A 27,922-nucleotide genomic window follows, 5' to 3' on the forward strand; every position below is an offset into this window, starting at 1 on the left:
GTTTTATATTTATTTGTGTGAGTGAATTTCTGTTTTTAGTGAGTATGACAAACAGCTCAAGATAAAAATGAAACTATTCAACATGACATGTTAGCTTTGCTAGGACCTCAGCCTTGAAGATGTTGGACCCTGTTCACCATCAGGGGCTTTCTGCACTTCTCCATTTCAGAATTTGTACATGGAGTATCATGAACCTCCTCTACATCTCTGCCATTTGCAACTGTCTTTACTGTATGCATCAAACATTGATCCTTACCACAGTATCACACCTGGAATTGCATTTTCCTTCCTCAGTAGGCCATGCTTTTTCAGTATAAATAGTCTGCCATTGCCCCTTTTGGCCTTCATATCTAGGTACAGTTGACTAAATTGAGTCTTTCCTTGGATGATGCCTGCCGTCTTCACTGGTCAACCCATCCTATCATTATTACCATCCCCAAATGTGTCCTTTCTTTGCGTCATTTGTAGAAGGTAGACACTTCTGATTGGAAGTACCACTTTCTGTTTTTTACAGGAACTGTACTATTTGTACCATTTCACTTGGCTCTTTACTGACACCAGAATTGCTTTACATTACTTCTGACCCTGTTCTCATTGATATGCAAAATTGATTGTCCAATTTTTCTTTATTATTCATTTCTATCAAGTTCTTTTGGATACTAGGCCACGTTGGTATTTGCAGGAACAAGCTCCTTGACACCACAGCTAAGTCTGTTTGCTCTGGTGCTATGACAACCATGCCTGTCCCATAATAGACTATGATCCTGTGTCCAAGACTCGACTTTATATCAGTTGGCAGTTGGCTTGGAACGAGCAACATGATAACAAGCTTTTCCAGATGAAACCTCCTATTAGACTTTGGCCATCTTGCTTTCATAAGGGAGGAAATTCAGTTTTTTATTGTATTTTTTTTATCTGGGACTGACAAAACAATGTGTGGACTATGTAACACTCAAGTCACAACAGCCCACATTTTACTGTCATGCCATCATTACAACTGTGAGCAACAGCACCATTTTAGACATATTTTTACCTTAGGTTCATCCTTGATGTTGGATAGTGTCGTTGGCAATGGTGACAGTCCTCTTATGTTTTTAAATTTTTAAGGGCTATTTGCTTTTATTATTATTCTGTTTAAGTTTCTGTTTCAAAAATTGGACTTTGTTTTAACATTATTCCTTTTTACCTATTTTAATCATTTGACTTTTATTTTGCATTTTTTACTGGTTGGCATTTATAGTTGCTTTGCACCAATAAATGCCAACCAACCAACCATTTTAAGTTAGAGTAATCAAAAAGTAAATAGAACTACAACAGTATGGGGGAACAGTGCACATAAAGCTTACAAGTATTGTCAAATGGGTTAGAGTTGCAGATTATAAGGGTAAAAGTTACAAAATAAAGAAAAGAAAAAATTTAAAGTATCAGAGGAGCCAGATATTTCACTTGTTAATGGAAGAGCATCTGGATTGAATCAAAAGATATTCTTTAAATTTTCTGTCAAGAAAATTGTCAGAAGTCTAAAATTTTCATTTAAAGAAGTGTTTCATTGCTTATGTAATGTGCTTTAATGTGATGTTCAGTGGTTGCTTCTTTGTTGTCAAGATTGCTTTGAAAAGTAATAATGAATTTCTGTTCACTTTAGTGGTGAATTAAACACATGACCAAATCAAGCACTGAACTGTATGTTTCAGCATCAGGTATTTCTCTGTCTGTCAAGAAATCAATTCATTCCAAACAGAATTGTTTAACTTTGCATTCAAAGGCTTGAGGGAGTGGTAGAAACCTCTTTTGTATACACTAAACCAAAATCAGGCTGAGATGTCCTAAACATCAGGATACAGTATAATAAGCATGTTCAAGTGAATGAATGGGCCATTGGTAACTGGTCCTGGGAGACACTTAGACGTTCCTGGCAACTCATCCATCCCTTATACATAACCCCTGGCATCTTTGTGATTCATAACCATCCTGGCAGAATACCTTCTATCTTGGAGAGGTTAATAACGTGTGTATATTTCACCATTTGGTACCTGCTATCTCACATGCCTCTGAAACAATTCCTGTTTACAAATTTTGTTCAACAGTGTCATATCCAGTCTGTTACTCTCTGTCATTCCAGCTTCACTCACACTGAGAGTGACCCTCAGATGGAGAACTCAATCAGTCATTTATGGTGTGTCATATTCTAACAAATTTCCTTCCTGAGTATACAGCAGCATTAAGAAAGAATTCACCTACCTTAGCAACATTTTCAAATGTACATTGTTCTGAATCAATTTCTTCTGAGCCCAGTAGCTCTCTTGAACTACAATCAATTCTTCTCAGTTTGAAGTATTTCTACTTGCAGAATATTTCATTCCTATTAGGGGGGAAAAAAACTTTTTAAAATTTGTAACATTTCAGTAGAAGTAAGGGAAATACTTCAAAAGAAAATTCCACAGTAATATGTTCTTTGTTTATGGCACCAAAATTTTCTTCTTATTTACTCATTGATACTATCACATAAAACTGATTTTTTCCAAGAATAGAAAGATAGGTTTACAAAAAAATAGGAGATTTGATCAAGAAATTTATCACTGAGTGAATCTGAATTATTTCAGTTTAGAAGGAAAGAGAGACTGAACATGATGTTACAGTACAAATAACCTTGATTTGTATTCACAAAACGTGTGTATGTTGGATGAAGGACCATACTTTTTTTATGATAGTTATCTCTTTTAACTCTCCTATGATCTTATTAACATAGTTATTAACTGCATTTGCACAGGATTGGCACAATAAATTGACTCAATATTGGAGGAATAATACTGACTGTAATTGCAAATTGATGAAGTAAGTCTTCACAATCTTTTAAGCAAGTACAAATATGTTTGATATAAAAAATTAGATGTGTCATGTAATAGAATACTAATTTCAATCTGACTGAGATTCTCATAATTTAGAATGCAAAATGATGTTTATTTGAAGAATAAAAATACTTTTCTCTATTGTATAGTTTTCATAAGCTCTACAATTTTCTGTTTCTCTGTATACTGAATCTGCTATTTTGGCTAATGTAACATGAAATATTGATAAATCTGATACTTCAGGAGGTTGTGGCACATAAACATTTAATAAATGCTTTGCATAAAGATTATAATACTCGTATAATGGTACCAGCAAACACTTTTATATGTAATTGTTATGTACTCAAATATTTTTTTTAGATTTTGTAGAAGTGCTTCTTTTGTGGAAAAGAAACTAATTCTGTAGAATTCTTAATGTTATATTAAAATATTGTCTTAAGATTTAGATGAATCTAACTGTTTGACGTGAAATATATTAAAATGTATTTCTCATATTTATGGTAAAGAAAAGGGCAGCACGAAGAAGAAAAAGTGTCTTGGGAACATCGACAAGAGATGGCAGCATTAGAGGAAGAGCTCAGTGAAAAAATTTCGGCCATCGAAGAGGTCCATGAACACTATCATGAACTTTTACAGGTAAATCAGTCAAAAAGTAAATTTATATCTAGATTAATTTGTATACCTATGTATCGTTTTTATTGTACAATAATGAAAATAATAGCATGAATTACATTATGACTGAGCTTTTGAGATTTAAAATAAACTACATGTATTATTCTGAGAGTGTGAGATTGAATAATCCTTTGTTTTCTAATTTATGTCCCTTTGAAAACAGTTCATTGAAGACTCAGTAGAATAACTGGAATTTTTTTCTGTCAAATGCAAAATTCAATGCATTTGCTCTGTAAGTTATATGTGTGTGTCTTTCTCATGTCCATGCTTTACTAATAAACATGACATCATCATTTCACTTCTATCTGTTAAGAAAACCACTAGCGTTAACTTACATAGCATGCAAAGTGAGTCTAAAATTTATATGTCATATCAGCAAGCCTTGTCTGCATGGTGAGAAACTGAAGCACCAGTTACACTAATTGAAACCGAGTGCATGACTTTTTACATTTCTTTGTGTTGCATATGACTAATTTTTTTATTAGTCTATACATAAGAGATAAAACTTAAATAAAGGATAAGAGCATTTGTTGCATGATTTATGTTGCTTATGTGTAATAAAATATCCATAAAATTACATTTATAACCTGTTATGTATTGTAATTTATTTCAGGTGATTCTCTGATTGTTATTACTGTTTCAAATAACTGGAAATTTTGATTTGAATCTAGTAGTTAATTAATTGTTAACATGTATCAGATTTATGGTATTTGCCAACAAGATTGATGCACACAATTTCCTTTTTTTAACACAAATGTATTTTAATATACAAACATAAAAGTAATACAATTTATAATAATGGTTATTACTGATAGTTATTACAAATGATTGTTTATATACAAGAGTTTTACAAACTTACAAAAAATATTTGTTCTTATATATGGTCCAGAATTGAATATTTTATTGATAATCTAAGTCTACAAAGATCATATTGATTCTGAGTTGATATTGTTACATCTCACTTAAGCAACGTAATTGTTGTTTCTTGATTGGCCTCGCTCTACTTACAAGTTCACTTCTTACTGAGGAAGATATTTAATATCCTCATAGAAATTCTAACATCCAAAGTAATTTACTGAAGTTGAATGGCTTGTAATGTTTGAAATCTATAATTGTTCCTGATCAGATTCTATAATTTTTCAATTAATAGGCATTAATCATGATTATAGCTTCCCAGGCCTATAGCACATTGACAGTAGCTGACAAAATAATATTCTCTTTGTCTCTCAGTTTGTAGGTTTTAATATACCAATCATGCAAGTTTCTAGAACTTTCAGCACTGATCTAGTGCATTTTTGTAAACAAATATTGTTGATATTCACTTTGGAGAATTCTCTACAAATTTCATGAACAGGTAGGATGTGCATAATACACTATCAAGAATGTGTGTAGTATACAAAAAAGGAAACAATTGTAGGCAATTAAAAAACACAACAGTTAATCTGTTACAAACCCAGAGAACTTCTGAACTAAGTTTTCCAATGTTAATAATGAAACACTGCCTATAAACCTGCCCACAAACCTGCCCATGACAGTTTGGATTGAGCACAGCTAATTTACATAAGTTTAACCTGCTACATTCATGCATATTACCAAAGGTACCACTTTTGAAACTTAAGTTGTGATGTAGAAATGTAACCATTTTTTTTATTGTGGAAGTAAGTAGTAAAACAGTGATAACAAAGTCATATTCACTTCTGATTGTTCATCTTTAATAACATCTTGGGAGTGTCATTACAATTTCCACTGTGTCTCCTTAATTATGATAGAATAAGACATGGGTTTCTTTTAGGTTCTACAACATAAGAACCACACTGTATGTGTCTGTGTCATGTATTATCATCTTGACCATCTGTTGCTTACAGTAATGCAACATTCACCAATTTTATTCAGTGCTGATAAGTAGCTCTCACTTTGAAAAAAAATAGTGGCTTTGTTATTGGAACATAATAAAGTTCTCTCTGGCATGTTATTCTCATTTTCCAACACTGTGAAAAATAAAGATTTTATATAATGTGAATTAATTTAACAACAATACATCTCAAAGATTCACAGTGAGATGGTCACAAATCATAATGTAAATACATTATGGATCATTATTATTTTGATATTTAAATGCACTTTACTAAAAATGTAAAACTTGTATAATTGTAGAAAATTTACGTTTGCAAATATGTGTAGCTTAAATCAACTGATGACAGATCTAGATAAAAAAAACTTGTTTGTTTTGTGAATTTCACACAAAGCTTTTTGAGGGCTATCTGTGCTAGCCATCCCTAATTTAGCAGTGTAAGACTAGAGGGAAGGCAGCTAGTCATCACCACCCACCACCAACTCTTGGGCTACTCTTTTTACCAATGAATAGTGGGATTGACCATCACATTATAATGCCCCCATGGCTGTAAGGGCGAGCATGTTTGGCGCAACAGGGATGCAAACCCGCAACCCTCAGATTACGAGTTGCATGCCTTAACGCGCTTGGCCATTCCGGGTCATTAAAACAAGAACCGGTGCTTTCCCCGTTGTACAAAGGATAAGAGATGATAAAAAAAAGAAACTTTTTACAAGAATATCACACCATAAATACTGAAGGCATAGACAGAGGGGACAGTGTGATATAACTTTAAAAGATTTTAAAATCCTAAGATAGTTTCATTTTTCAAATTAGATCTAATAAACCAAAATAAAAAAGCAATAGTTAGGTAAGAACAATTGAATCAAGACGACAAATGTTTCAGGTTTTCTTTTTCCAATATATTTTATTATGAAACAATGTCCATTAAGACAACTGACAACAGATAAATATGTGTTACGTGTATAAAGGACTTTTGCTTATATTAAATTTACAAATAATAAGTAAAAGGTTTTCCATTCATAAATGTTTTAATAATGTAGTCCTGAAGGGAAGAGATAACTCTTATATTTTTGTTTTCACTGTCCAGGTTTTATTTAGGTTTTTGAGTGTTTTATATATTTTGTAGCTTTGATACATATTCGTTTAATTCCTTGCATTTTTTTGTATACTTGTGCATTTTTACTTGTAGTTCATCACAAATTTTTCAGGGGATACTATTATCATCTGGGTCATCATCATTGGATATTTCTTTAAACAATAAAATGTTTTCACAAAAAAGTGGCTGGTTTACTTTTTGTTTTTTGGGAATGTTTTCATCAAAAAAATAGTAGCCTTCTCTTTTTGACAGATTTTTGGTCCTTTAACATGTATATGCTTTGCTTTGCTCAAAATTTGTGATATATCTGTTAATTCTAGAGACAAAAAATTGTGTATATTATGAAGTGTTTGTCCAAAATAAATATGCACACAAATATATATAATTTTTTAGTAGCAAGTGAAATGGCAACAATATGCTATAACTATCTGAAATGAAATGTTTTGATTAAATTTTATGGATTAAACTAAACTAAAAATGTTATAAATAAGCAAACTTTGTATTTTGAAAGTACCATACAAATACTGCATTGTAACTTAATATATACTGCTAAAAATATAAGCATAACATTTCAACAACCTATTACTTAACCAGTTTTTTTTTGTTTTGCAAATTAAAAACAAATTAATGTTTTAATTTTCTCTATTGTACAAGTAATAGAGTACATATCTGGCAATATTTCTTAATAACTCTATTATGTAATAGAAAAATTTATGATCTTAGATGAGTAGCTAGTAAAGTGGATTAATATATTTTATTAGTTCATGCACCATATAAAATAAGTACCTTATGACTGATAATTTAAAAAAAAAGAAAGGACAATACTTTAAAGACATATACAGCTTATTATAATATAAATGGAAAATGAAAATGAAGCATCAATATGGAATAGAAAAGCCTTAATTTTAATCATGTAAAAATTGGCATAGAATAATACAACATTAAATCAGTCACTGTTTAATAAGAATCATTTTTAAATTTTGTGACGTATTGTAATAATAGTTTAATATCTTCAGATAAAAGACAAAGAACTTAAGCAGCTCAGACAACAACTGCAGTTACAAACAGAAACTGAACTGGAACTATATTTACCAAACAAAGAAGGATCTGGGTGGGATGAAGAATGGGTAGAAGTAGATGAGGTAAAAAAAATTATCTTTAAAATCTTTGTAAATAATTCTATTTCACTTCTAACTGAAAGAAATTTCTTTTATAAACAATTTTAGCATAGCTTCCATATTGTATGTTTTTCAAACTATGAAGTTGACATCTACTGGATCTCATTCTCACTTTGAATTATGCTGAAAATTAAGCTAGTCTAACATATGGTACACATCATTTACATTTATAATGTGTGTAAGAAAACTGATTAGCAGTAATATGACCAAAACTTTATCTTTCATTCTAAGAGTGTCTTTCCATATTTGTGTCATAATAATCACTGTATTGAACAAACACAAAAACCATTTATTTTAATGTCTTGTTTATTATTTAGAATGAAGTGTCTGCACAGTCTCAAATAATCTGATTTTAAAATCAAAATGCATAAATAATGATGAAGGAACACAGTGTCATTTATAGCAGTTAGTGAAGAAAATCATAGTAAATGGAACAAAAGCATGAGACTGAAGAGGACACATGAATGTTTCTAAACTAGTTTCTCTAATATCTGACTCCTGACAGTATATTTTGTGTACTGTAGTTTTTTGCTAATGAAATGCATTACCTTGAATTATTGAATGAGCAATAAATAAAATAAGTTATATTTAAGATAGATTGGAAATTTTGTGGATGACCTGATCCTGTTATATTGAGTATTCAATGCCATATTTTTTGTGAACATATGCTCCTGCATATTTTCTTTGTTTTTTTCATTACAGCATGTCACTGAAGTTTTGTGTAGTATTTGTGCATATGAAACTAACTTCTCATTAGAGTAAAAATTCAAACATGCAACTTAGATGCCTAAATTATACTATAAGTCCAACCTGAATTACTTTTGTAAAGGTGTGTTTTATGGACTGGAATGGTTTGCATATGAAACTAATCATTAGAGCTACTGATATTCATCTCGTTTCCATTTTCAAAATCCCCAACCATTTCAGTTTTTGTAACTAACTTCTCATTTTTGAGCAGCCATAGATATAAATGTAATTTAAGCCAACAGCTTTACATTAGGAAGCAGTTGTTAGACATTTGATTTCCTTCCATGTGCAAGAAATGAACTTAAGGACTGAATTTGGAGTTGGTTTTATCTTCATGAAATCAGTTGTTAGCCTTGTAACCATGCTTTAGTGCATTTATGGCTTTAACTTCCTCCCATTCATGTTACTAGTATTTTAAACATGCCAGATGAGAATTCAGTTCATCTTAAATTGGTGGAATCTGTTGAGAATCAGGAACCTTTTTTCTATCTTGGAATAATTCATATTAAAGAGTATTACTGAATTGTAAATTTGGTACATTCTCTTCTACTGTTCCTTTGACCATTCTCATAGAGACATTCCCATAAAGATTTGATAACTCCAAAAAACTTAGAATCCAACATAATCATTTCAACAGATTTCTTTTTTCCCTTATTTTTCCTTGCAAAAGCTTTTGGTAGAGTCTCATCTACTTAACTCTCTTAGTGCAGTCTCAGTCAGTTTTACCAACCACATAACCTCTTTATATAAACTCATTTAATGTCTATAGATTTAACCCTTAAACAGTTGGAATGTTATAGATAGCAGCATCAATCGATGATGGCTGCTATTTAAGAGTTAATATTTCTTACTTTTAATATAATGTGTAAATCTTTATGAAACTGGCAGTTTTTCAGCTAACATTATAAGTCTTTAATATACAAAAATTTGCATTTTTTAGTGAAGTATTTTTAATAAGTGAAAATAAAGACACTAACTCCTGTACATCTCATTTTTACTCTTTGAGTTTAATGGTATATTTTGTACATATTTTCATCACAATATTGAATACCTTTTGCTGTTCAAACTTTTTTTTTTTAAGGTAAATTTTACAGGAACAGGTATCAATGAGTAACTGATCTAATACTTTTTTATTCTCTGTGGTGTTGGAGGTCCATGCTAAGCTGCTCTAGCCTTTGTTAATCTTTTTTTTATTGTATGACCTTTATTTGCAATTAACCATTATTTGCCTTTTTTACTTACTCTAAAGACTTGATGGATGTATCTGTGTATAACAGATGGAATAAATAAGATGTTGGGTAGCTACTTCTGATAACTGTCAAGATTGTAACTAGAGATTAGCCAAGTTCACCAGTGCTTGAGGAAGCTTTTGAAGCATGACTGTGCCATCAAATATGAATTATTTAACTTCAGATAGTTTCTACTTGTGGAAATAATTTTTAGAAGCAAATAATCATGTAGCAATCTCTGCATGGTTCATTAAAAAAAACATCAATTATTTTTTTACATTCTGTTGACTTCTTGCTCAAAGTATTACTAAATAAGAAAACAAACATACTCTCAAAAATATTCATAAAAGTATACCTTTTTAGACCCTGAAATAGTGCAGTATGTTGTTTTGAAAGGTTATCCATCATCTACTGTTGTGTGTGTAAAGCTTAATTAAATAGATAATTTGGGTTATTCTATAATAAATTAAACATAAACTTCCAAAAGAGTTTAAAACCATTTCAAAAAGCTCTAAAACTGCTATTTTGCCAGTTAAAGTGGATTTTTCTTTTGAAAGGTAGCAAGAAACTTTTTTCTTTATTTCAGGCCTGGCATGGGTTCTTTCTGTATTCTAGAATTCCAGTCTGTACATTACATATTGAGAAGAAAACTTTTGTAGTTCAATATCCAATTTCTGTAAACACATTTAAGTAATTATTTTTATCACAGCCCACTGAGGAAGAAAGACTCAACCCTAGGTGGAATGCTATGGAAAGGAATGATTTTTAATGGCATACTGCAAAAAAATTGCAAATGACAGAGGTGAAGAGGAGGTTCATGGGACTAAAGCCTACAAACTCTGGATTGTAGAAATGTGGAAAGCTCTTGTACAGAGCCAAAGCCTTAGATGGTGAATAGGGTCTAGTTTTCTCAAGGCTCACGTACTGGCAGAACCATAGACCAGAGACCCATAGTTGAGTTTGGAATAATTGTGTGCACAATAGAAGATTGATCTGCTCCCCAAAAGGTGTAAGAGAGGAAATGGAGAATGTTCTCAGTGCCCTTTGCTGCTTGATGTTAGGAATGAAAGTCATCTTACTTTCAAAGATAAGTTCCAAAAAATTTACCTCAGAGACCATGAGAAGAAGAACATCACCAAGATGGAGCTTAGGATCAAGGCATATACTTCACTAGCAGCAGTTGAGGGTAGTCTGAAGCTCCTGCTCTACAAACCTCATATTGGACAACCATCACAATATGTGGAAGTTGTCAACATAGTGTTTGTTTGCAACAGTAGGAGGAAGTTGTATAGTGATAATATTGATCTTGATACTTAAAAGTGTGACACTCAAGACACAGCCCTGAGGGACTCCAAATTCCTGTGGAAAATATCAGAAAAGTGTTGAACTCACACCAACTTGGAACTGCCTGTTTTGTAAACATGCAGGTGAAAATGGATAAATGGACACATAACTTATTAGGAGTGGAGATCCCACAAAATGCCCTAACTTTATGTAGTATTGTAAATCTTCTGAAGGTCAATGAACACAAAAACAATATGTTCCCACTTGAGTAAGACTTACCTGATTGTCATTTCAAGTTGAATTACATGTTCTGTGTTGAAACATTGTCAACACAACCCATGCTGAGTTGATTAGAGGAGGTTGTTTAATTTAGAGGAACCAAATATTATGAGCATTAACTGTTCTCTCTTAAGACTTTACAGAGAGAGCTAGTCAAAGCAGTTGGAGGACAGAATGGATCTTGAGATCTTTCTCAGGCTTAGAGAAAGGGAAGACAATATCCTGGAGCCAGGTATCATGAAAAACATTCTTCTATTCAAATCTGGTTATAAACTTCCAAAAGAATAGCAAGAGAGGCAGCAAAAAGATGACATATGTTATAGCAAACATCATCAGGTCCAGCTGATGTATTGCGAGACTGATGAAGAGCAAGCTTGAGTTTCACCAATGTAAAGGAGTGATTATAATCATAGAGACAATCACATTGAAAGGAAAGAGTTGATTGCTCTATCTGAAACTATGTGGCCAAGAAGGCAGGAGAAAAAGAAGTGCTAAATGCACAAGAAAAGCTCTCACCAAGAGTACTGGCAATACTCTTGACATCAGCATCTTCCTGGCTATTGGAGGGCAAGATGGAAAGTATACTTCCCACTGACCTTCTGACCCTTGTTCTCTATGATTTTGGTACTGGTGGTAGAAGTTCTAGGTATGAACTTTTAATACAAGGTTTCTTTTGGCTTTATTGTCTAACTTTGAGTGCACAAACACAGGCCTGTTGAAAAGCAATGCAACTTGAAAGGGTGGGATATTTGCAAAAGGTATTCTGGGCCTGTTTTTGAGGTTTCCGTGCCTCCTGGCATGCAAGACTCTATCATGAACAAGAATACCATAGAAAATGTGTTGAGGTCTTAGAAATAGATTGAGCAGCTGTCTGGATGATACAGTCAGTCACTCCAATGTACAGTCATCTATTGATGACAGACAGACAACAGCAGGATAAAGTTCCAAGAGAGCTATGAGAAAGAGCCAGCTGGCTTGATCCAACTTCCACTCAGGTATGCAGGTGGGGTGACATCAACAATGGCTAATTTTTCTCAAAGCAATAGGAAAATGATCACTTCTCCTCCAAGAAAAGCAAGAGAAAAGTGAAGTGGAGCAGATAGAAAGATCAATAATAGTAAAAAACTGACTAGGTGAATGAAAATAACTACATGAACCAGTATTAAAGAGAGAAAAGTTGTGATACAACAGCATGTTCTCTATGAAATGACTATCCCATTCATAGCAGCACTACTCGAGAGGAGATTGTGTTCATTAAAATCTTCAAGGATTAAAATGGGAGACGGCAACAGTTCAATGAGAGCATCAAGGACTGACTGATCATAAGTCTCTCCAGGAAACAGATAGAGAGAAAAAACAGTGATAGTATGACCCAAGGATGGTGATGGTGACACCTTCAAGGGTGTATCGAGTGGCATATTATATAGGGTTACATATATATATATGTATCATTACAGCAACAAGGGATATATTTATATTTAATACTGCCTTTTTATTAACCGTATTCTTCTGCTGTTTTAACAATCTTGTTTTAACATATTTTTGTTGCATGTAATTTATGAGAAATCCTCTTATTCTATAGCCTTCTCTTGCATCATTTTGACAATAGCACCTATATTGTTTTTCATATATTTTTACATTGTTAAACACATACATTTATTATTTGTTTTCCTGAAGAAATTCCTTTTATATAGGATTAAAAAGGTGACCTATTCTTCATCTTGCTTTTTTTTTTTTTCACTCCTCCCTTCTCCTTTAGTTGAGCCCAGTATTTGACATCATGAAACGTTAAGTGAAGTAATCTGTGATAGAAGTTTGGGGTCTAGACAGACTATGTCTTAAATATACTTAAAAATTCTTAGAATTTTGCAATTTTATACAAATTTTACATGATGGTTATTGTGATATAGTTTTTGTTTATTGTGTTGCTGCTTGTGTCTCAACATTTGACCTGGAAGTACAAAAAATTTATGATAATGACTTCACTGTTAACTTGAAACTTGAACTCTTTCTATTCTTCTGTTTTTTTTAACCTTTTTTCATTTTTAGAAAATTTTTTACTTTATGCTCTTTTTGTTTTTAATGGAATTGAAAGCTTCTTTTGCTTAAACTTTTTGATATTTTGCCTTGGAAATTAAGCCTGTCTTGTTTTAATCAGTGATGTCGAGAAACCCACTTGTTGAGAAATTTATATGCAAAAACGGCTCGTTTGGGTTGAGAAAATATTTTACATAGAAGAGCGAACAACGTTTCAACCTTCTTCGGTCATCGTCAGGTTCACAAATGAGAAAGAGCCAGCTGGCTTGATCCAACTTCCACTCAGGTATGCAGGTGGGGTGACATCAATAATGGCTAATTTTTCTCAAAGCAATAGGAAAATGATCACTTCTCCTCCAAGAAAAGCAAGAGAAAAGTGAAGTGGAGCAGATAGAAAGATCAATAATAGTAACCTGATGATGACCGAAGAAGGTCGAAACGTTGTTCGCTCTTCTATGTAAAATATTTTCTCAACCCAAACGAGCCGTTTTTGCATATAAATTCCTGCCTTGTTTTACTTTAATCTTCTTAAATTCAGGAATTAGCAGTGCCCTCAGAGAGCACATTATGTCTGGCTTAAAGTGTAATTATTTTTTGTTATGTTTGTCATTTTTCATTACTATAATGTGATGTTTTTTATTGCCATAGTACTAAAATTATTTATTTGGAGAAAAAGTGTTTTGTCATAGTGTTTTTGTTTCTGGCTTCATTTCTGTTGTCTAATTACATGTAAATATTTTATTCTATTATCTCAGAATATTTTCAGAGAAATTGCTCCCTCATCTCTTCCTTGATCTGTCCATTTTATAATGTTTTCTTTCTTTCTTTCTTTCTTAGTTTATTTTTTCTTGAGATGTCAGATTATAATGAATCAATAACATGACCTTGTTATTTTGATAGAATCATCAGAAAGTAGACTTTGTAAGTTTGCCACCAAAACTGATCCAGTCTAAAAAATTTTCCCATTGTTTTTTCAGTCCAATTTTAAAGATTGGATCATTAAATTTGTTTACCTATGAAAATACACAATGCATTCAGGTGACTTTATGATTGAGAGAGTACAGTGTATCCCAAAATATTAGTCACAAAGAAGAAAAAGGAAATATTGGTGACTGTCACTTCAGGTCTTGTTATGATATATATAAATAGATAGATAATTATATTAACTGCCTTTATTTTTTTAAGAAGTATAAGTGTATTTTCAGCATAGTTTTATTTGTTATAAAATATGCTAGTATCATTCAAAAAGTGTCTATTTCTGATATTCATAACCATTACTATGTTTGACCTCCCACTTCTGTTTTCATTGCAGGGAAGTTTAGATCAATTTAGATAGTTTAGGTAGGGTTTAGATCAATGAAGAAATTCTAAATGGACATTATGTACAATACTTTTTAGCTGACTTAAGGTCCTTGGGCCAACATTTCACCTTCTGTCCTTTCTGTAGCATGATAAGTACATGATTGATTTGCAGACAAGGAAGCTTGATATATACACACACACACATTAGTGGTAGCTGAACATGTTGAATACAGAAGGTCTGATTTTGGCCAATCTTGTGTGCATCAGCATCAATCCAATATTTCACTCAGGTTGCAGGCTTATAACTTTGGAGAACTTTTACTTCAGTAGCTTTCAGACTATGAAGTGTTTTTTTTTATTAAATTGTCTGATTTCTTCAGACGTGTTTGTTGAATTTCACATAATCCTGTGCTCCATTCCATTTCTGGAACTGTGGATAAGAAGCTTAACATTTGGTTTTATATGAGACTGTTTTGTTTGAGGTGTTTCATTCTTCATGTTTTGTCATCTTACCTTTTCATTCATTGATCTATCATTTCACCTTGAAGTGTTTTTCTTTCCACATTTTATTACATGTTGTACAATATATTTTGCTTCAAGAAATTGCCAGTTGTACTTATTTCTTTTAGAACCCATATGTAGTTGTCTCTGAATGCATGAACTATGAATTTAGACTGTACACTCAGATAGCAGTGATCATCTGGTGAAGAGTTTAGAGTGAGCTCTAAAAATAGTCCTTAAGTACAGTCTCTGATTAGAGGCTGTCAGAATAAAAGAGACCAAGAAGCCAGGAAAATACCGTAATCCATAGTTTTATAACTAGTTACATATATATCTAGATCTGATTATTCAAATTCTATTTCAAGAAACACAAGAAATGTGTTTTTGGTATAGTTTTGTCTTTCTTTTATTTTTGTTTGGAAATGTCAGTTGTCATGTTATTTATACATTATTAGGACTCTAGTCAGGAATCTTTTAAGATGCCAGATTCTTCACTTTCTTCAAATAAGGAGCAGGTGGAAGTGAGATGTAATAATTACAATGGACAAGTAGAAGTTCAGTCAACACTCAACAGACCCAAGTAAGTTAAAATGTTTGTAATTGTATTGCTTACCTGGAAAATCTGTAACCTCAGGTAGAAATTTTATTAATTAATTAGCAGTCCAAACATTATGGTACATTGTTTTTCCTTTCTTAGCATACACAAATTTACATGGGCTAACTTAATAGAACATCTAAAACAGTGGAAACTAGAAATAATCTAGACTGCTAAGTACTGTATAAAAGAATAGGCTTGGTAATGTGCTGAAGTTGTCATGATTTTGAACTTTCAAAATTTCTGTTTAGTGCATTGTTGTTGTTACTTTTCTCTGTCATCTTAAGATTATAATAAATTTTGTGAGCTGTAACTACTTATAGTTACTAGTAAGGTAGTTGTTGTAATTAATTAGTTGTACACCATGTATCAAATTTTACATCACATATTTATTACCTAAAAGACTTTGTGATATTTTTCATTTGAAGCACCAAAAGATTGCAAGCTGAGATTTGTAAAGGAATAATTCAATAAAATCACATATATTGTTTGGTATTTTTTTGTACAAAATATATTCCTACCTATACATAATATTTGTCAAGATATATAGCTCTCTGATTGGAATATAACATTCTAAAGCTGCAGCTGAAGTTTTTTTTTTATTTATTAACTTTGTTGTGCTTGACAGTAACTATCTTTTCCTTTTTCACCTTCAGGAACAGTAACTAAGTTAACTAAAATTAATTATATATTTTACGTCTAGATAGCAATGTTTATCATTACTAATACCAAATTTCTTTGTCATTAGTCAGAATGTTGTACCACTTATTTGTACTGTTCCATAATTATATTTCTCTACATACGCTTTTGTATGTTGCTTAGACAAGATGTTCAATTAACAAAAAAATTACTAATTAACATTCACTACATTATAAAGAAAGTTATTTGATTAATAATAAATTTAAAAAGTGCTGAAACCCTGGAAATGCCAATCAGTATTTTTGTATAGCAAATAAAAAACTAAATAGCTGCTGCATAATTTTTGGTGAATTACTACATTAGAGTAATCTCATCAAGATTGCTTACTCACTGAACAAAGATCTAAAACCAAGAAGAATTGCTTCTTTTACAGAAGTAGATATTAAACACACAAAAAACACGTATATATAATATAAGCAAGAATGGAGGCTTAACAATGTTTTAAATATTTATGTAGTTGACATTTCATAATTGTTCTTCACATAAGTTATACAATTACAATAATAATAGTCTTTTGACTTTAAATTACATATTCAGTCTTCAAAAAAATAATAACAGGTATGTATTGGAGAAGGCTTACAAGTTCCACAAATGTCAACATTAGTTATAATTATTCAATTTAATTCAGAAAGGCTGTGTAATTTAAAATAATAAACTAAGCACCAGATTTTGTAGGAATGTAAAATCTTTCATACAGAATTTTTTGTAAGGAAAAACTGCTTGTATAAACTAGCTGTGTGCATAATTTGAATTGAAACTTGTCTTTACATATACTCAAAAATGTTAACATCAGGAGACTACGAAATGTGTTAGAAAATATTTATAGGACTACAGTACTATAATATATTCATATGTCTACCTATTTCACATTTTTCCTTCATAAAACATGCTTCACAGGTGTTGTTGTAGTCTAAAAATTACATGTACATGTAACAGTTATCATTAGACACATCTGCTCAATTTTAAAAATATTAATTTTCTTCTATCACATAAAGATTTTTTACAAATCAGGAAGAAAAAACTCAAGATCAAATTGTTATTTTGTTTAAAACAATGAACATTGTTATTACTATATTACTTAACATAGTTAAAGTTACATGTTGTGGTCTTTCTTTAATGTACTGCTTCTGGAGCATTTCATTTCAATGACCAGCAGTAATCAACCATTATGATGTTGTTTCATCCTCCCTGACATCTCTTCTTCATTTCCCTAATGACTTCATGAAACTTTTCCAGATGTTTTAGTTTGAAAAGAATTCCTGTCATCATTTCTGTTGACATCAGATTCAGAATCAGATGAACCTGTATCTGGCTTCTCTGGTAGAGTTGGCTCAGGTACATCAAAAATTGTAGCAGACTGTAGGTTTGAATGAGAAATTTCCTTTATATTTCAAGGGTTTAAGCCTTGCATATTATATGAAAGAAAGTAGCAGTCCTCTTCATGTTTTTTAGGTTCATGCCAAACCTTTTGAATTCCAAACAGCATGGCTTTTTTTTTTTTATCTTTAGCCCACGATCTCAACTATTTGACACAAATGGTGCAAACTTTGTGAGGAGCCTATGACTCGTCTTGCTTCCAAAGTTTCAGAATACGTATGCTTTCTTGATGAACTTTTTAATATTTCTCCTCTGTTTCTTTACAACAAATTTACCACAAATATAACAGAATATGTTTGGGTCATTTACACGACCTCTTGTTACCACAGCAATGAATAAATAATATTGAAAAGAAGCAAATAATGTCAATGTGCACCCATAACAGATATTATCTAGAAATGACCCATCATCTGGCATGTTAACTGTTTATGTATAGTGATGTGTTTCTTGTGAGTTCTAGAACAATTGATAAGACTCTCATGTCATGATGGGATTGGAGAAATCTATAGCCAGTGGTTGTCAGTATTTTAAGCGTAACAAGAATTTACTTATGCAAAAGTACATATAACATTTTATGCAAAATATGTACACAGTGGGAAAAAATAGATATTTTCACACTCAGCATACAGGAATTACCACATAACCTGTAAGAATTTCAAGACAACAAAACAATTGCAGGCTTCTTATACCATTAATTCTTATGTGTACTTGTATTTATATGCATAATAACATTGTTGTATGTGAGTTAAACATTTCACTGCATTTAAATAATGAGATTACACAACAATCTTCTTTTTTATGTAAGTTTCCACTGGAAGATGCATACATGTTAATCATGTATGTGGTGTTCCAAAAGTCATGAATTGTTGAAGCAGAATATTGTTTAATGTAGTTACTGTAAAAATCAAAATACTACATATGTTTTTTCAAAAACTCGAAAATCAATATATTTAAAGACAATTGAATATCATGTGTGAAAGTGCTGAAAATATTTTATTCAAAGTTATGACATGCATTTGTTATGACATTAACGTTTAATTTCATTATGCCTTCTTTAAGAAGTAAAGTTGTTGACCTGAACCAGCTGATGACTTATAGACCTTCCTCATCAACTGGAAAGAACCTATCTCAGACTTCATTAAATCTACCTGAACCTACAGAATATGAGGTATGAATAATATTACACTAGAATAAAAGAATAAACAACTTATAATTTTAGGAGAAGAGGACAAAGTTGAATATTTTTAACTAAGCCTAATATATCATGCATGCATGCAAGAGTTTGTTTAGGAGTTTTTGTGTAAAGTGTATTATTCTCACCATCATTAGTGCATTATGACCAATATAACTGACGTCGTTCAAAATTGTTAATGTCACTTTTTAACTTTTTAGCAGCAGACAAACTGATTTTAAGGACATTTTACTGCAAGTTTTAATAATAGAAGAGAAATTGATTTTGATTATGATTATTATTATGAACATTTAGTATTAAGCATTTTAAACAAGAATTATCTTGCAGCATGTACATGAATTTTCATACCATCATCCAGTGAAAGCATCATGATTTTTAAATACAACATTTTGGATTTTGCATAAAAATTGAAATAAAATTCTTACTCTTTCTTAACTGATTTACTATTTTTTTCCAAACAGGAATTGTATCACTATTTGGTTTGTAATTTGAATTTTGTTTAGGATAGTTTCTCAGTTGTTTAAAACTGGCATTAATGTTATTTTTAGCTGTGTCATTATTAGTAATAATGATTGATACTTAAAGAGATAGGTGTCAGAATATAGTTAAGGATCTATCATTTATAATATTAAAGTAACAGCATTTTATATGAACCTGTTGAAAGCGCTCAGGTTTCGTTTCTGTCAAGACTTCTTGAACTTGTTTTTCTAACATTTTATAACGATATTACAATCAGATAGTGCATACATGTGGTGTGTTGTGGTACATCTTTTAGCATATAGAATGAGATAGGAGTAACATTCAAACATCCAATCATACAATAAAGCATTAGTGATTCTTTTCAAGTGAAAAACTTCAAGTACATATAAATTTACATATCAACAGAGAACAGTGCTTTGAGTTTTGTTTGATTATTCATTGATAAAGAGCATCCACTCATATTCCAGCTGGCTTATAACCAATGTAGCAAGCTTTATTGCTGTCATCTTATTTAATTGTTGTTAAGCATAAACTTAAATAATAGGCTGTCTATGAATGAATCTCCATTTAGGTGATATTAGCTTTTAAGGGAGGTTATTGTGTTTTAAATAGTATTTGTATATATTCTACATATACATAGGATACATATCTGATGTTATTAATCAAGTAATAACAGTAATAAATGTGAATCATTGAAGGACTTCATATAATTAAAAAGTGACTATTTCTCATTAACAGATAATCTCAAAGGATCAATGATTAACATTAAACATTAACCCTTTCATGATGAGCTTGATATAATATATAAGAATTACTCTGCACATTTGTACACATTAATTATTTGCACTGTAACTTTTGTTGCAGTGTATATACCTTCACAAAATTTGCTAGACTTAAAAATTACTAGTATTTTGTTCACAAAAAATCAGATTTTTTAATAAAATATGTTTACTAAAGATTTCTTTGTGAAAGTATCGAATCTGTTTTGTTACAACTTTGAGTGCAAAGTGGTTCATCTTACAATTAAAAAAAAAAAAAACTATTCTTCATCCCAAAAATCTCATATATTATTTGTGTAATCTCTAAAACCTCCTAGACACATTTTAAATGTTTGTAGTCATTAAGACTATATTTCTAGGTTATTTTCTATACTCTGTGTGGGGTCTGTCACTTAATTAACCTCAAAAACATCATAAGAAATTAGGAAATAAATACATATTATGCTTTTCTTATGCTAGAATGACTACATATTATATCATGAAAATAAAAATGTTTAGTCTAAGTAGCTTAAGTCACATAATGCTACATATGAACAAACATATTATTTTTATTATATTAACCCTTCGGTCATGCATAGCTTGCATTAATGTGGTACAGGTGCTCTCAGGTCACCTATCCAGGACTATAAAACTGACCATTAGTCTTCTCTGTCTTGTAGTGGATTAGTAATTTGTAATATACAGTCACACTTCAATTATTATACATTATATATGTTTTTAAGATTATAATTACTATCGCAATATCTTATTGAACTTATTTTTCTTAAAATATAAAACAACAAATCAAGAAATAAAGCAAACAATTATCTCTGCTAGTTATGACTTTTGAACTTGGTTGCTTCTAAATATAGGTTGCTAAGCCTACCAAAATTTCACACATGAAAGATATCAAACAAGTTTTTTTTAGGTTTTATATATGTAGTGGAATAACAAAAAAATCATAAGTAACTATGCTGATACCATAGAATTCTGCTATATTTTTTAAGCTTAGTAACTAAGATGTATTTAGATTTTTATACTGAAGCAAGTGTATACGAAGAACTGTTTATAAGAATGGAAAGAGGTGAACAGGGGCCACTGTGTTTGATTCAGTATGTGTCATATATCAACAAAATAAGAAGAGATGAGGTTCTTATTTTATGTTTTAATGTGATAATATTAATAATATGAATTCTTAATATGTACAAAACTATAGACTTAGGAATTTGACATTATAAACATCTAATTTTAAACAGTGCTGCATTCAACATACCATGTGACTTGTTAAAATCTATTGTTCTTTTATTATGTACTTTTAAATTAAGTAATTAACTCATATACAATATTAAAGTTTGAATCATAATATACAGTTTGATTCTAAGCTTACTGACATAAATTCATAAAATGAAATTTGAATGTAAGTCAACAAATGCAATGACATGGTCTTTGATCCATGGCCCTGTAGCAAAATGATTAATATATTATGATTTTACTTGTTTTATCACTTTGTTTTTGTTTATCAAGCATGACATTTATGTATATATATGACATGAAATAATTTTTGTACTAAGACATAAAATGTTTTTCAAAATTTGCTTAACATTTCTTCTAACTACTGAAAAGTATTTTTCTTCTTGTTTGATGGTATATTTTTAGTGTTCATTGTATAGAGTGAAGAATTCTCAAATATAAACCAAATTTAGTTCTGTAATGTTGAATAATTATTTTACCACTTTAACAAAATGTCACATTTAAACCAAAAACAAACATAAATATGGTTACCATAATTTAATAATGATGCAGTACTGAAAAAGGTAAACTAATTTCTACAAAGGATTACAAAGTTTTACAACATTCACAAGCTTTACATGTACTTTCATAAACACATGAAAAATATTAGATATCAAACTTATGATCTTGTATGCCTAATAAAACAGAGTTATGGTAGTTTCTTTGTATGTTGAAACATCATTTCAAAACGTAAAATATTTATTGTGAAGTTATCAATATGAATAACAGATATAGTCTGGAACTCCTTGATTGCAAAATAATTTTTAGAATATGAATGAATTGTGAGGGAACCTTAAAAATGGGATCCAGAGAGCTTTTGCAAGTTTTCAGATTTGATTTAATGAATTTTCTTGATACCTGGTATTAGCATATAAGGATCCTTTCAAAACAATATTATATTAAATTTTGGGAATTTTTTGAACTTGTGCTCCCATGTGGGATGAAAGTAGTTGAGAGTTCTTTTCTGGATTGTATTTACGTATTTATTAAAATTAGCATGCACATGTAAAGTACAATTTAGAATAAAAATTTATGTTTAGATTTTCATAATAAGATGACCCAATGAGTTGTGGAAAAGCTTTTTGAGGCTACCATGGTTGACTGCATGTATTTACACAAGAAGTGATACAAACATGATTGTCATTTGCACTTAGTATCTACTGTTGGATTTTGTAAATATTTTAGTTTTGCTCTGTATCCCATATGATTGAATTGGTTCTGTATATTTACTTGAAAGTTGAAATAAACATACACATGGTAATTTTTGGTATAGTACTTATTCTTAAAACTCCACATAAGATGATTTTGAATAATTTGTAATATAGAGGTAATAGATTTTATGAAATTTAACGTACATGGTCAGTTACTGATCTAATGAGTGTTGTAGACTTTTAGTTGCCAGTTTGACTTCATGCCTAGTTTATTCTTTTCAAATGATGTTTTTTTTTATTTCATGGATATGTATAATACATGTTAAACTCATCATAGGTAAGTCTTAGGATTTCAGCTGATATGGCTACATGTAGCTGGATTTAATAAAAGAGTAATTTTGAAAATTCTTAATATTTTATAAAATAAACTTAGAGTTTTCTGTATGGTTGTTATTATATGCTATTTATTACACCTTTTATCCATTTGTTTTCAAAGAAGTTGAAGATTATTTTATGGCAAAAATTTACCTGGTGTTGTGCACTGGGTTGAGGTCTTTTAACAAAAAGTATTAGTTCATTTTTGGCAGAAAATGTGTAGTCTGGCATTCAAAGAACTAATTGTAAGTAGCAGGCAGTCCAGAACCATGACTTTATATAACAGAAATCAAGAATGGAAACTAAAAGTCAATGTATGATAGATCATAAGTTCAACCAGTAGCATAAGATCAACCATTTTGCAACAGGTCACTAGCCAAAGGCCACATCATCACGTTTGTGTGACTTATATTCAAACTTTATTGAACTACTATTTTATCAATTTATATCAATGGAATCAAATTGTAGATCATAATTCAGACCTTAATATTATATATGCATTAATTACTTGATTTAAAAGTAAATAATAAAAGAACACATCTAAATATAGATTTTAGTGAGTCACATGGTATGTTGAATGCAGCACTGTTTAAAATTAGGTGATGTCAAAATACTAAGTGTTGTTGTGTACAAATTAAGAACCTGAATTACTAATATTATCAAGCTAAAATATACAATAAGAACCTCATACCTTTTTATTTTACTGAGATATGGCTTATATACTGACTCAAACACAGTGGCCCTATTTCCATTTTTGAAAAAGGTCCTTTATATACACATACTTCAATATATAACATGAATAATCAATCAGTAGCTTAGAATGTCCCCCTAATAGTTTTCTCAGCCCTATTAATATGTGAAAAGGTTATAACATTCTTTCGATCCAAGATTTCAAGGATGTGGGGTTGTGTCTTTAGTGTGCTCAAAGGTTCATGTTTTTCAAATCTAAATACATTTTAGTTACTAAGATTAACAAATTATAGTGGAATTCTATGGTATCAGTGTAGTTATTTCTGATTTTTTGGTTATTCAACTCTATCCATAAAAGCTAAAAAACATTTTGTATGATATTCTCCATGTGTGAAATTTTTAAAGGTTTAGTAACCTATATCCAGAAGCATTTGAGTACAAAAGTCACAGAGAGAAGAGATGATTGTTTGATTTATTCTATTTATTTTAATAAAATAAGTTTAATAACTTATTTCTGATTAGTAATGATCTATATAAATATATAATGTATAATAATTAAATTGTGACTTTATATTACAAAATACTAGTTACTAAAATGTAGCCAAGACATGGAAGACTAAAGGTGAGTTTTATGTTACTGGATAAGTAACATGAGTGGACATGCACTGCATCAATGCAAATTATGTATTGTTAGCTTGGTATGACTGGAGGGTCAGTATGTTAAAAAATAATAAATATATAGAATAATGAGACTTAATCTACCTAGACTAAACATTTGTATTTTCCTGTTATAAAATATAGTCATTCTAGCATGAAAAAAGCATAATTTATATTTATTTCCTAATTTTTGTATGATGTTTACACATTTGGGCAAGTGACAGACTACATACAGTATTTTGTTTTGTGGGGTCTGTGTAAAAGCTAGAATATGGAGTTCCATTATTGACTGAAGTGTAATCTGGGACATTTTATCCACTGCATATTTTAAATGTTTAGTTATATTTTTTAAGATCCACCTGAAGCTTAATCCAACACATTCAGGTAAATGGCTAAGAAATGAAATTTTTATATTATTGTGAACAGCATATTTAAAGTTGAAGAGAATTCCTTTAAAATTAATTTGTATACTCATACAACTAATTTTTGTGGATGTATTTTGTTCAATAATCTTTAACTGTATACATGGCATTGCAACAATATGTATAGTAAAACTAGTTGGATTGTATCCACAGTTACATCTTAGATTACTAAATTTTTTATTAATAATTAAGAAATTTTTAGTTGTGAAAATATTTTCACAAAGTAATAGTTTATATTTTTATGATACTCAGTTAAATACTGAATGTTAAACAAATGTGGAGTTTTTGTATTAAAATATTAAGGACTTGTATTTTACAAAATTCAAGATAAATTCCCACAGCAACACAAAAGTCAGAACTCTAATATTCCTTTTCTTATGTTATCAAGATCACATTGAACCCTTAAAGTCAAATTTAATGCATACAAAGGTCATACTATTTTTTGTTCTTGAGCACTTTGGCCTGAAGGTCAAAGTAGCTTGAAAGCCAGTGTCTTGATAGGATTGGAAATAATCTTGTAACACCTTTAGCCATACATAAAGATCAAAGATTATCTGTAAGATCAAAGTTATTCACAAGTCAAACTAGTTACTGAAATGGGCACAAGATGTATGCAAAGAAGAGCTTACTTAAAATTAAGTTAATTTTCAGGTGTTTTTTTTTCTCTCTGCTCATAAGTTGGTAATGCTAAAAGCCTTCACATCTTAATATGCCTGAAACCTGGTAGCCATTAGTTCTAAGAAAAATTTTGTTTATCATTTGCTTAAATATGACCAACTTCAGTTAGGTAAACCTGAAAGCTTAGCAGTTTTTTCTGTATATTTGGTTTACTTTTCATATTAATTGATTGTCATAATTTACTTTGTTGAGTATTATTTTATCATGAAATTGCTTTAGGATAGATGATGGTTCATTTTACATTTTCTGCTGCTTTTCACTTCTCTGAAACTGTTGTACTATGTATCTTACTATTTGACAAAAGTTATTATTACACCAGTTTCAAAGTGCAATTAAGTAAGTAATCATAATTGTTTTACAATGAGTATAATGTAATTTTGTTCACACAGTAACAGAGATGAAACAGATTATATTATTCTAGAAATGAGAGTGGAAAGTAAAATTAATATATTGATAAATTAATGATTTCTCTTTCAGTTCTCATGATAATGCTAGAATTGCAAAACTGATTAAGAAATGAACAAATGTTATATAATGTGATACATTTTTGGTTTTGTAATTTTTAAATTGACATTAAAATATTTTTATGAAACTCCAATGTGATTCTTTAAATTAATTTGTATTTCCTTTCTTTTCAGTACTTAAGAAATATTCTTTTTGAATATATGATGGGGAAAGAACCATTGGTAAGTAACATTTTTCAAATGAAAAACTGTAAGTATATATTTTGACCAAAATCTAAATGAACAAATCATTTGTTGAAGTTGCTATGAGAGAAAGACTGTTTTTAACTTTATTTCCAAAAGAATTTAACTTTTTACGTGTAATGAATATAATTGACATGGTATTGCCTAAATATAATGTTTTAAATTAAAACAACGTGTTGTGTGTGTCTTAACATTTTTTATATGTACATAAAAACTATCAATTTATCAAATGCAATACAATGTGTATCAATCATGTTTTAGTGTGTTAATTTAGCTCCTATATGTAAAATAGTATTTTGTGTTTGTACAAAACTGAGTACAAACTACATTATAGCTGTATAAGGTGAAAATCTTCAGAGCGTTAAAAATTTCTTAATATATTATTTCTGCTGATATTAGTAATCTTTTGATTAAATCTTTAATGTAGAATTATTCTAATTTACCTTTACATACCAACATTTTAGTTGTTTGCCCCTGAAAAAGAAAGGTCCACCTATCGAAAGTGGTTGGGTTACAGGGTTTCTATTTCATTTTTATCAAAACTTCGTAGATCTACATATTTTTAGAATATCCTGAACATTTTACTATTTTCACAATTTAAATGAATCCAAGACCTGGTTAATAAATTGAGAGGGGAAGAATAAGTGAATATATGATAAATAAAGCAGAAATGTCAAGTCAGATTAAAGTTAAAAAACATTTACTGTTTTGCATGTACTAACTACACTAATAACTGCACTGACACTAGTGCCTAATGTGACACAACATTTAAAGAAGTGATTTGTAAAATTGAATTCACTCAATTATCAACTTAGAATTCAAATAGTAATATTTTGGATTTTGAATTTGAAAGAAAACCCCTCTGTGTGGATTCCTAAAGTGGTAAGAGGACCTCCCACACAAGGTTCTGTTCTTTCATTTTACCTTCTCTGGGATCTGAAGGGGCATAGAGGATCCTGGTAGCTGAGGGGTCCAACCCTAACACATCACTTTGGTCTTGAATTCCTGTAGACGGGCAGCCTTAGGGTGGCCCCCCTAGGTTCAATTGGATGGTCCACTTGGGCTAGGGTCAACCAAGTACCAGTGTAGGATGTTCTCAGACCTCTATCAAATAAAGACGTGATTGTAAACAGAAGGGCTCTCCATCCAGTTTGCCTACACATAAAAAAAATGGCTACTTTGATACAATGGAACTGTTGAGGTTTACGTTCAAATCTGGATGACATCAATGCACTGATTGCTTCCTATCATCCTGTATGTCTTTCCTTACAGGAACCATTTCTGAAACCTGCCAATACGGTCAGCTTTTGGCAGTTTTCATTGTACAGAAGTGATAGACTGTGTAATAGACGAGTGCATGGAGGGGTGACACTGTTGGTTGATTAGCATGTGCTCACTCTGTCTTTGTTACTCGACACAACCTTCGAGGCCATAGCCATCTGAGTTTTCTTGGGTCGTACCATTATTGTTTTTTCTCTCTACCTGTCCCCTGGAGAGATGTATGATAAATTAGACCTTATGCTTTCACTGAACAATTGCATTCTCCCTTTTTAATCGTGGGGGACGTTAATGGACATCATTCCCTCTAGGGAAGTGCTGATATTGATGGGAAGAGTCACTCCATAGAACATATACTTTCTAATCACAACCTTTTTCCTTGTACTTATTTTCATGCACCTAGTCAGTCCTTTACTGCTATTGATCTCTCAATTTGCTCTCCTTCACTATTCTCCCACTTTTCATGGAGGGTTGATATTAATCCACGAGGCAGTGATCATTTTCCTATAATTTTGAAAGAGACTGGCCATGGTCAATGCCACCT

At 30.8% G+C, this 27,922-nt stretch overlaps 1 protein-coding gene across 3 annotated transcripts in view; it reads left to right on the forward strand.

Moving 5' to 3' along the window:
• Window positions 1–3,361: 3,361 nt before the first annotated feature.
• The window catches only part of LOC143252930 (uncharacterized), a 55,448-nt gene continuing 30,887 nt past the window's right edge, over window positions 3,362–27,922 (forward strand). For 2 of the 3 annotated variants that reach the window (XR_013029249.1, XM_076505820.1), the window contains exons 1-5: window positions 3,363–3,485; window positions 7,489–7,614; window positions 15,485–15,609; window positions 18,760–18,868; window positions 26,032–26,079. Coding sequence is in view for 2 of the 3 variants with exons in the window: in XM_076505820.1 (XP_076361935.1) it covers window positions 3,405–3,485; window positions 7,489–7,614; window positions 15,485–15,609; window positions 18,760–18,868; window positions 26,032–26,079 (489 nt within the window). In the remaining variant the exon portion in view is untranslated. Of the gene's footprint in view, window positions 3,486–7,488; window positions 7,615–15,484; window positions 15,610–18,759; window positions 18,869–26,031; window positions 26,080–27,922 lie in introns of all 3 variants that reach the window. The other variant, XM_076505821.1, reaches the window with a different exon arrangement.

Source organism: Tachypleus tridentatus, chromosome 6 (genome assembly GCF_004210375.1).
Source record: "Tachypleus tridentatus isolate NWPU-2018 chromosome 6, ASM421037v1, whole genome shotgun sequence".
NCBI classification, from domain to species: domain Eukaryota; kingdom Metazoa; phylum Arthropoda; class Merostomata; order Xiphosura; family Limulidae; genus Tachypleus; species Tachypleus tridentatus.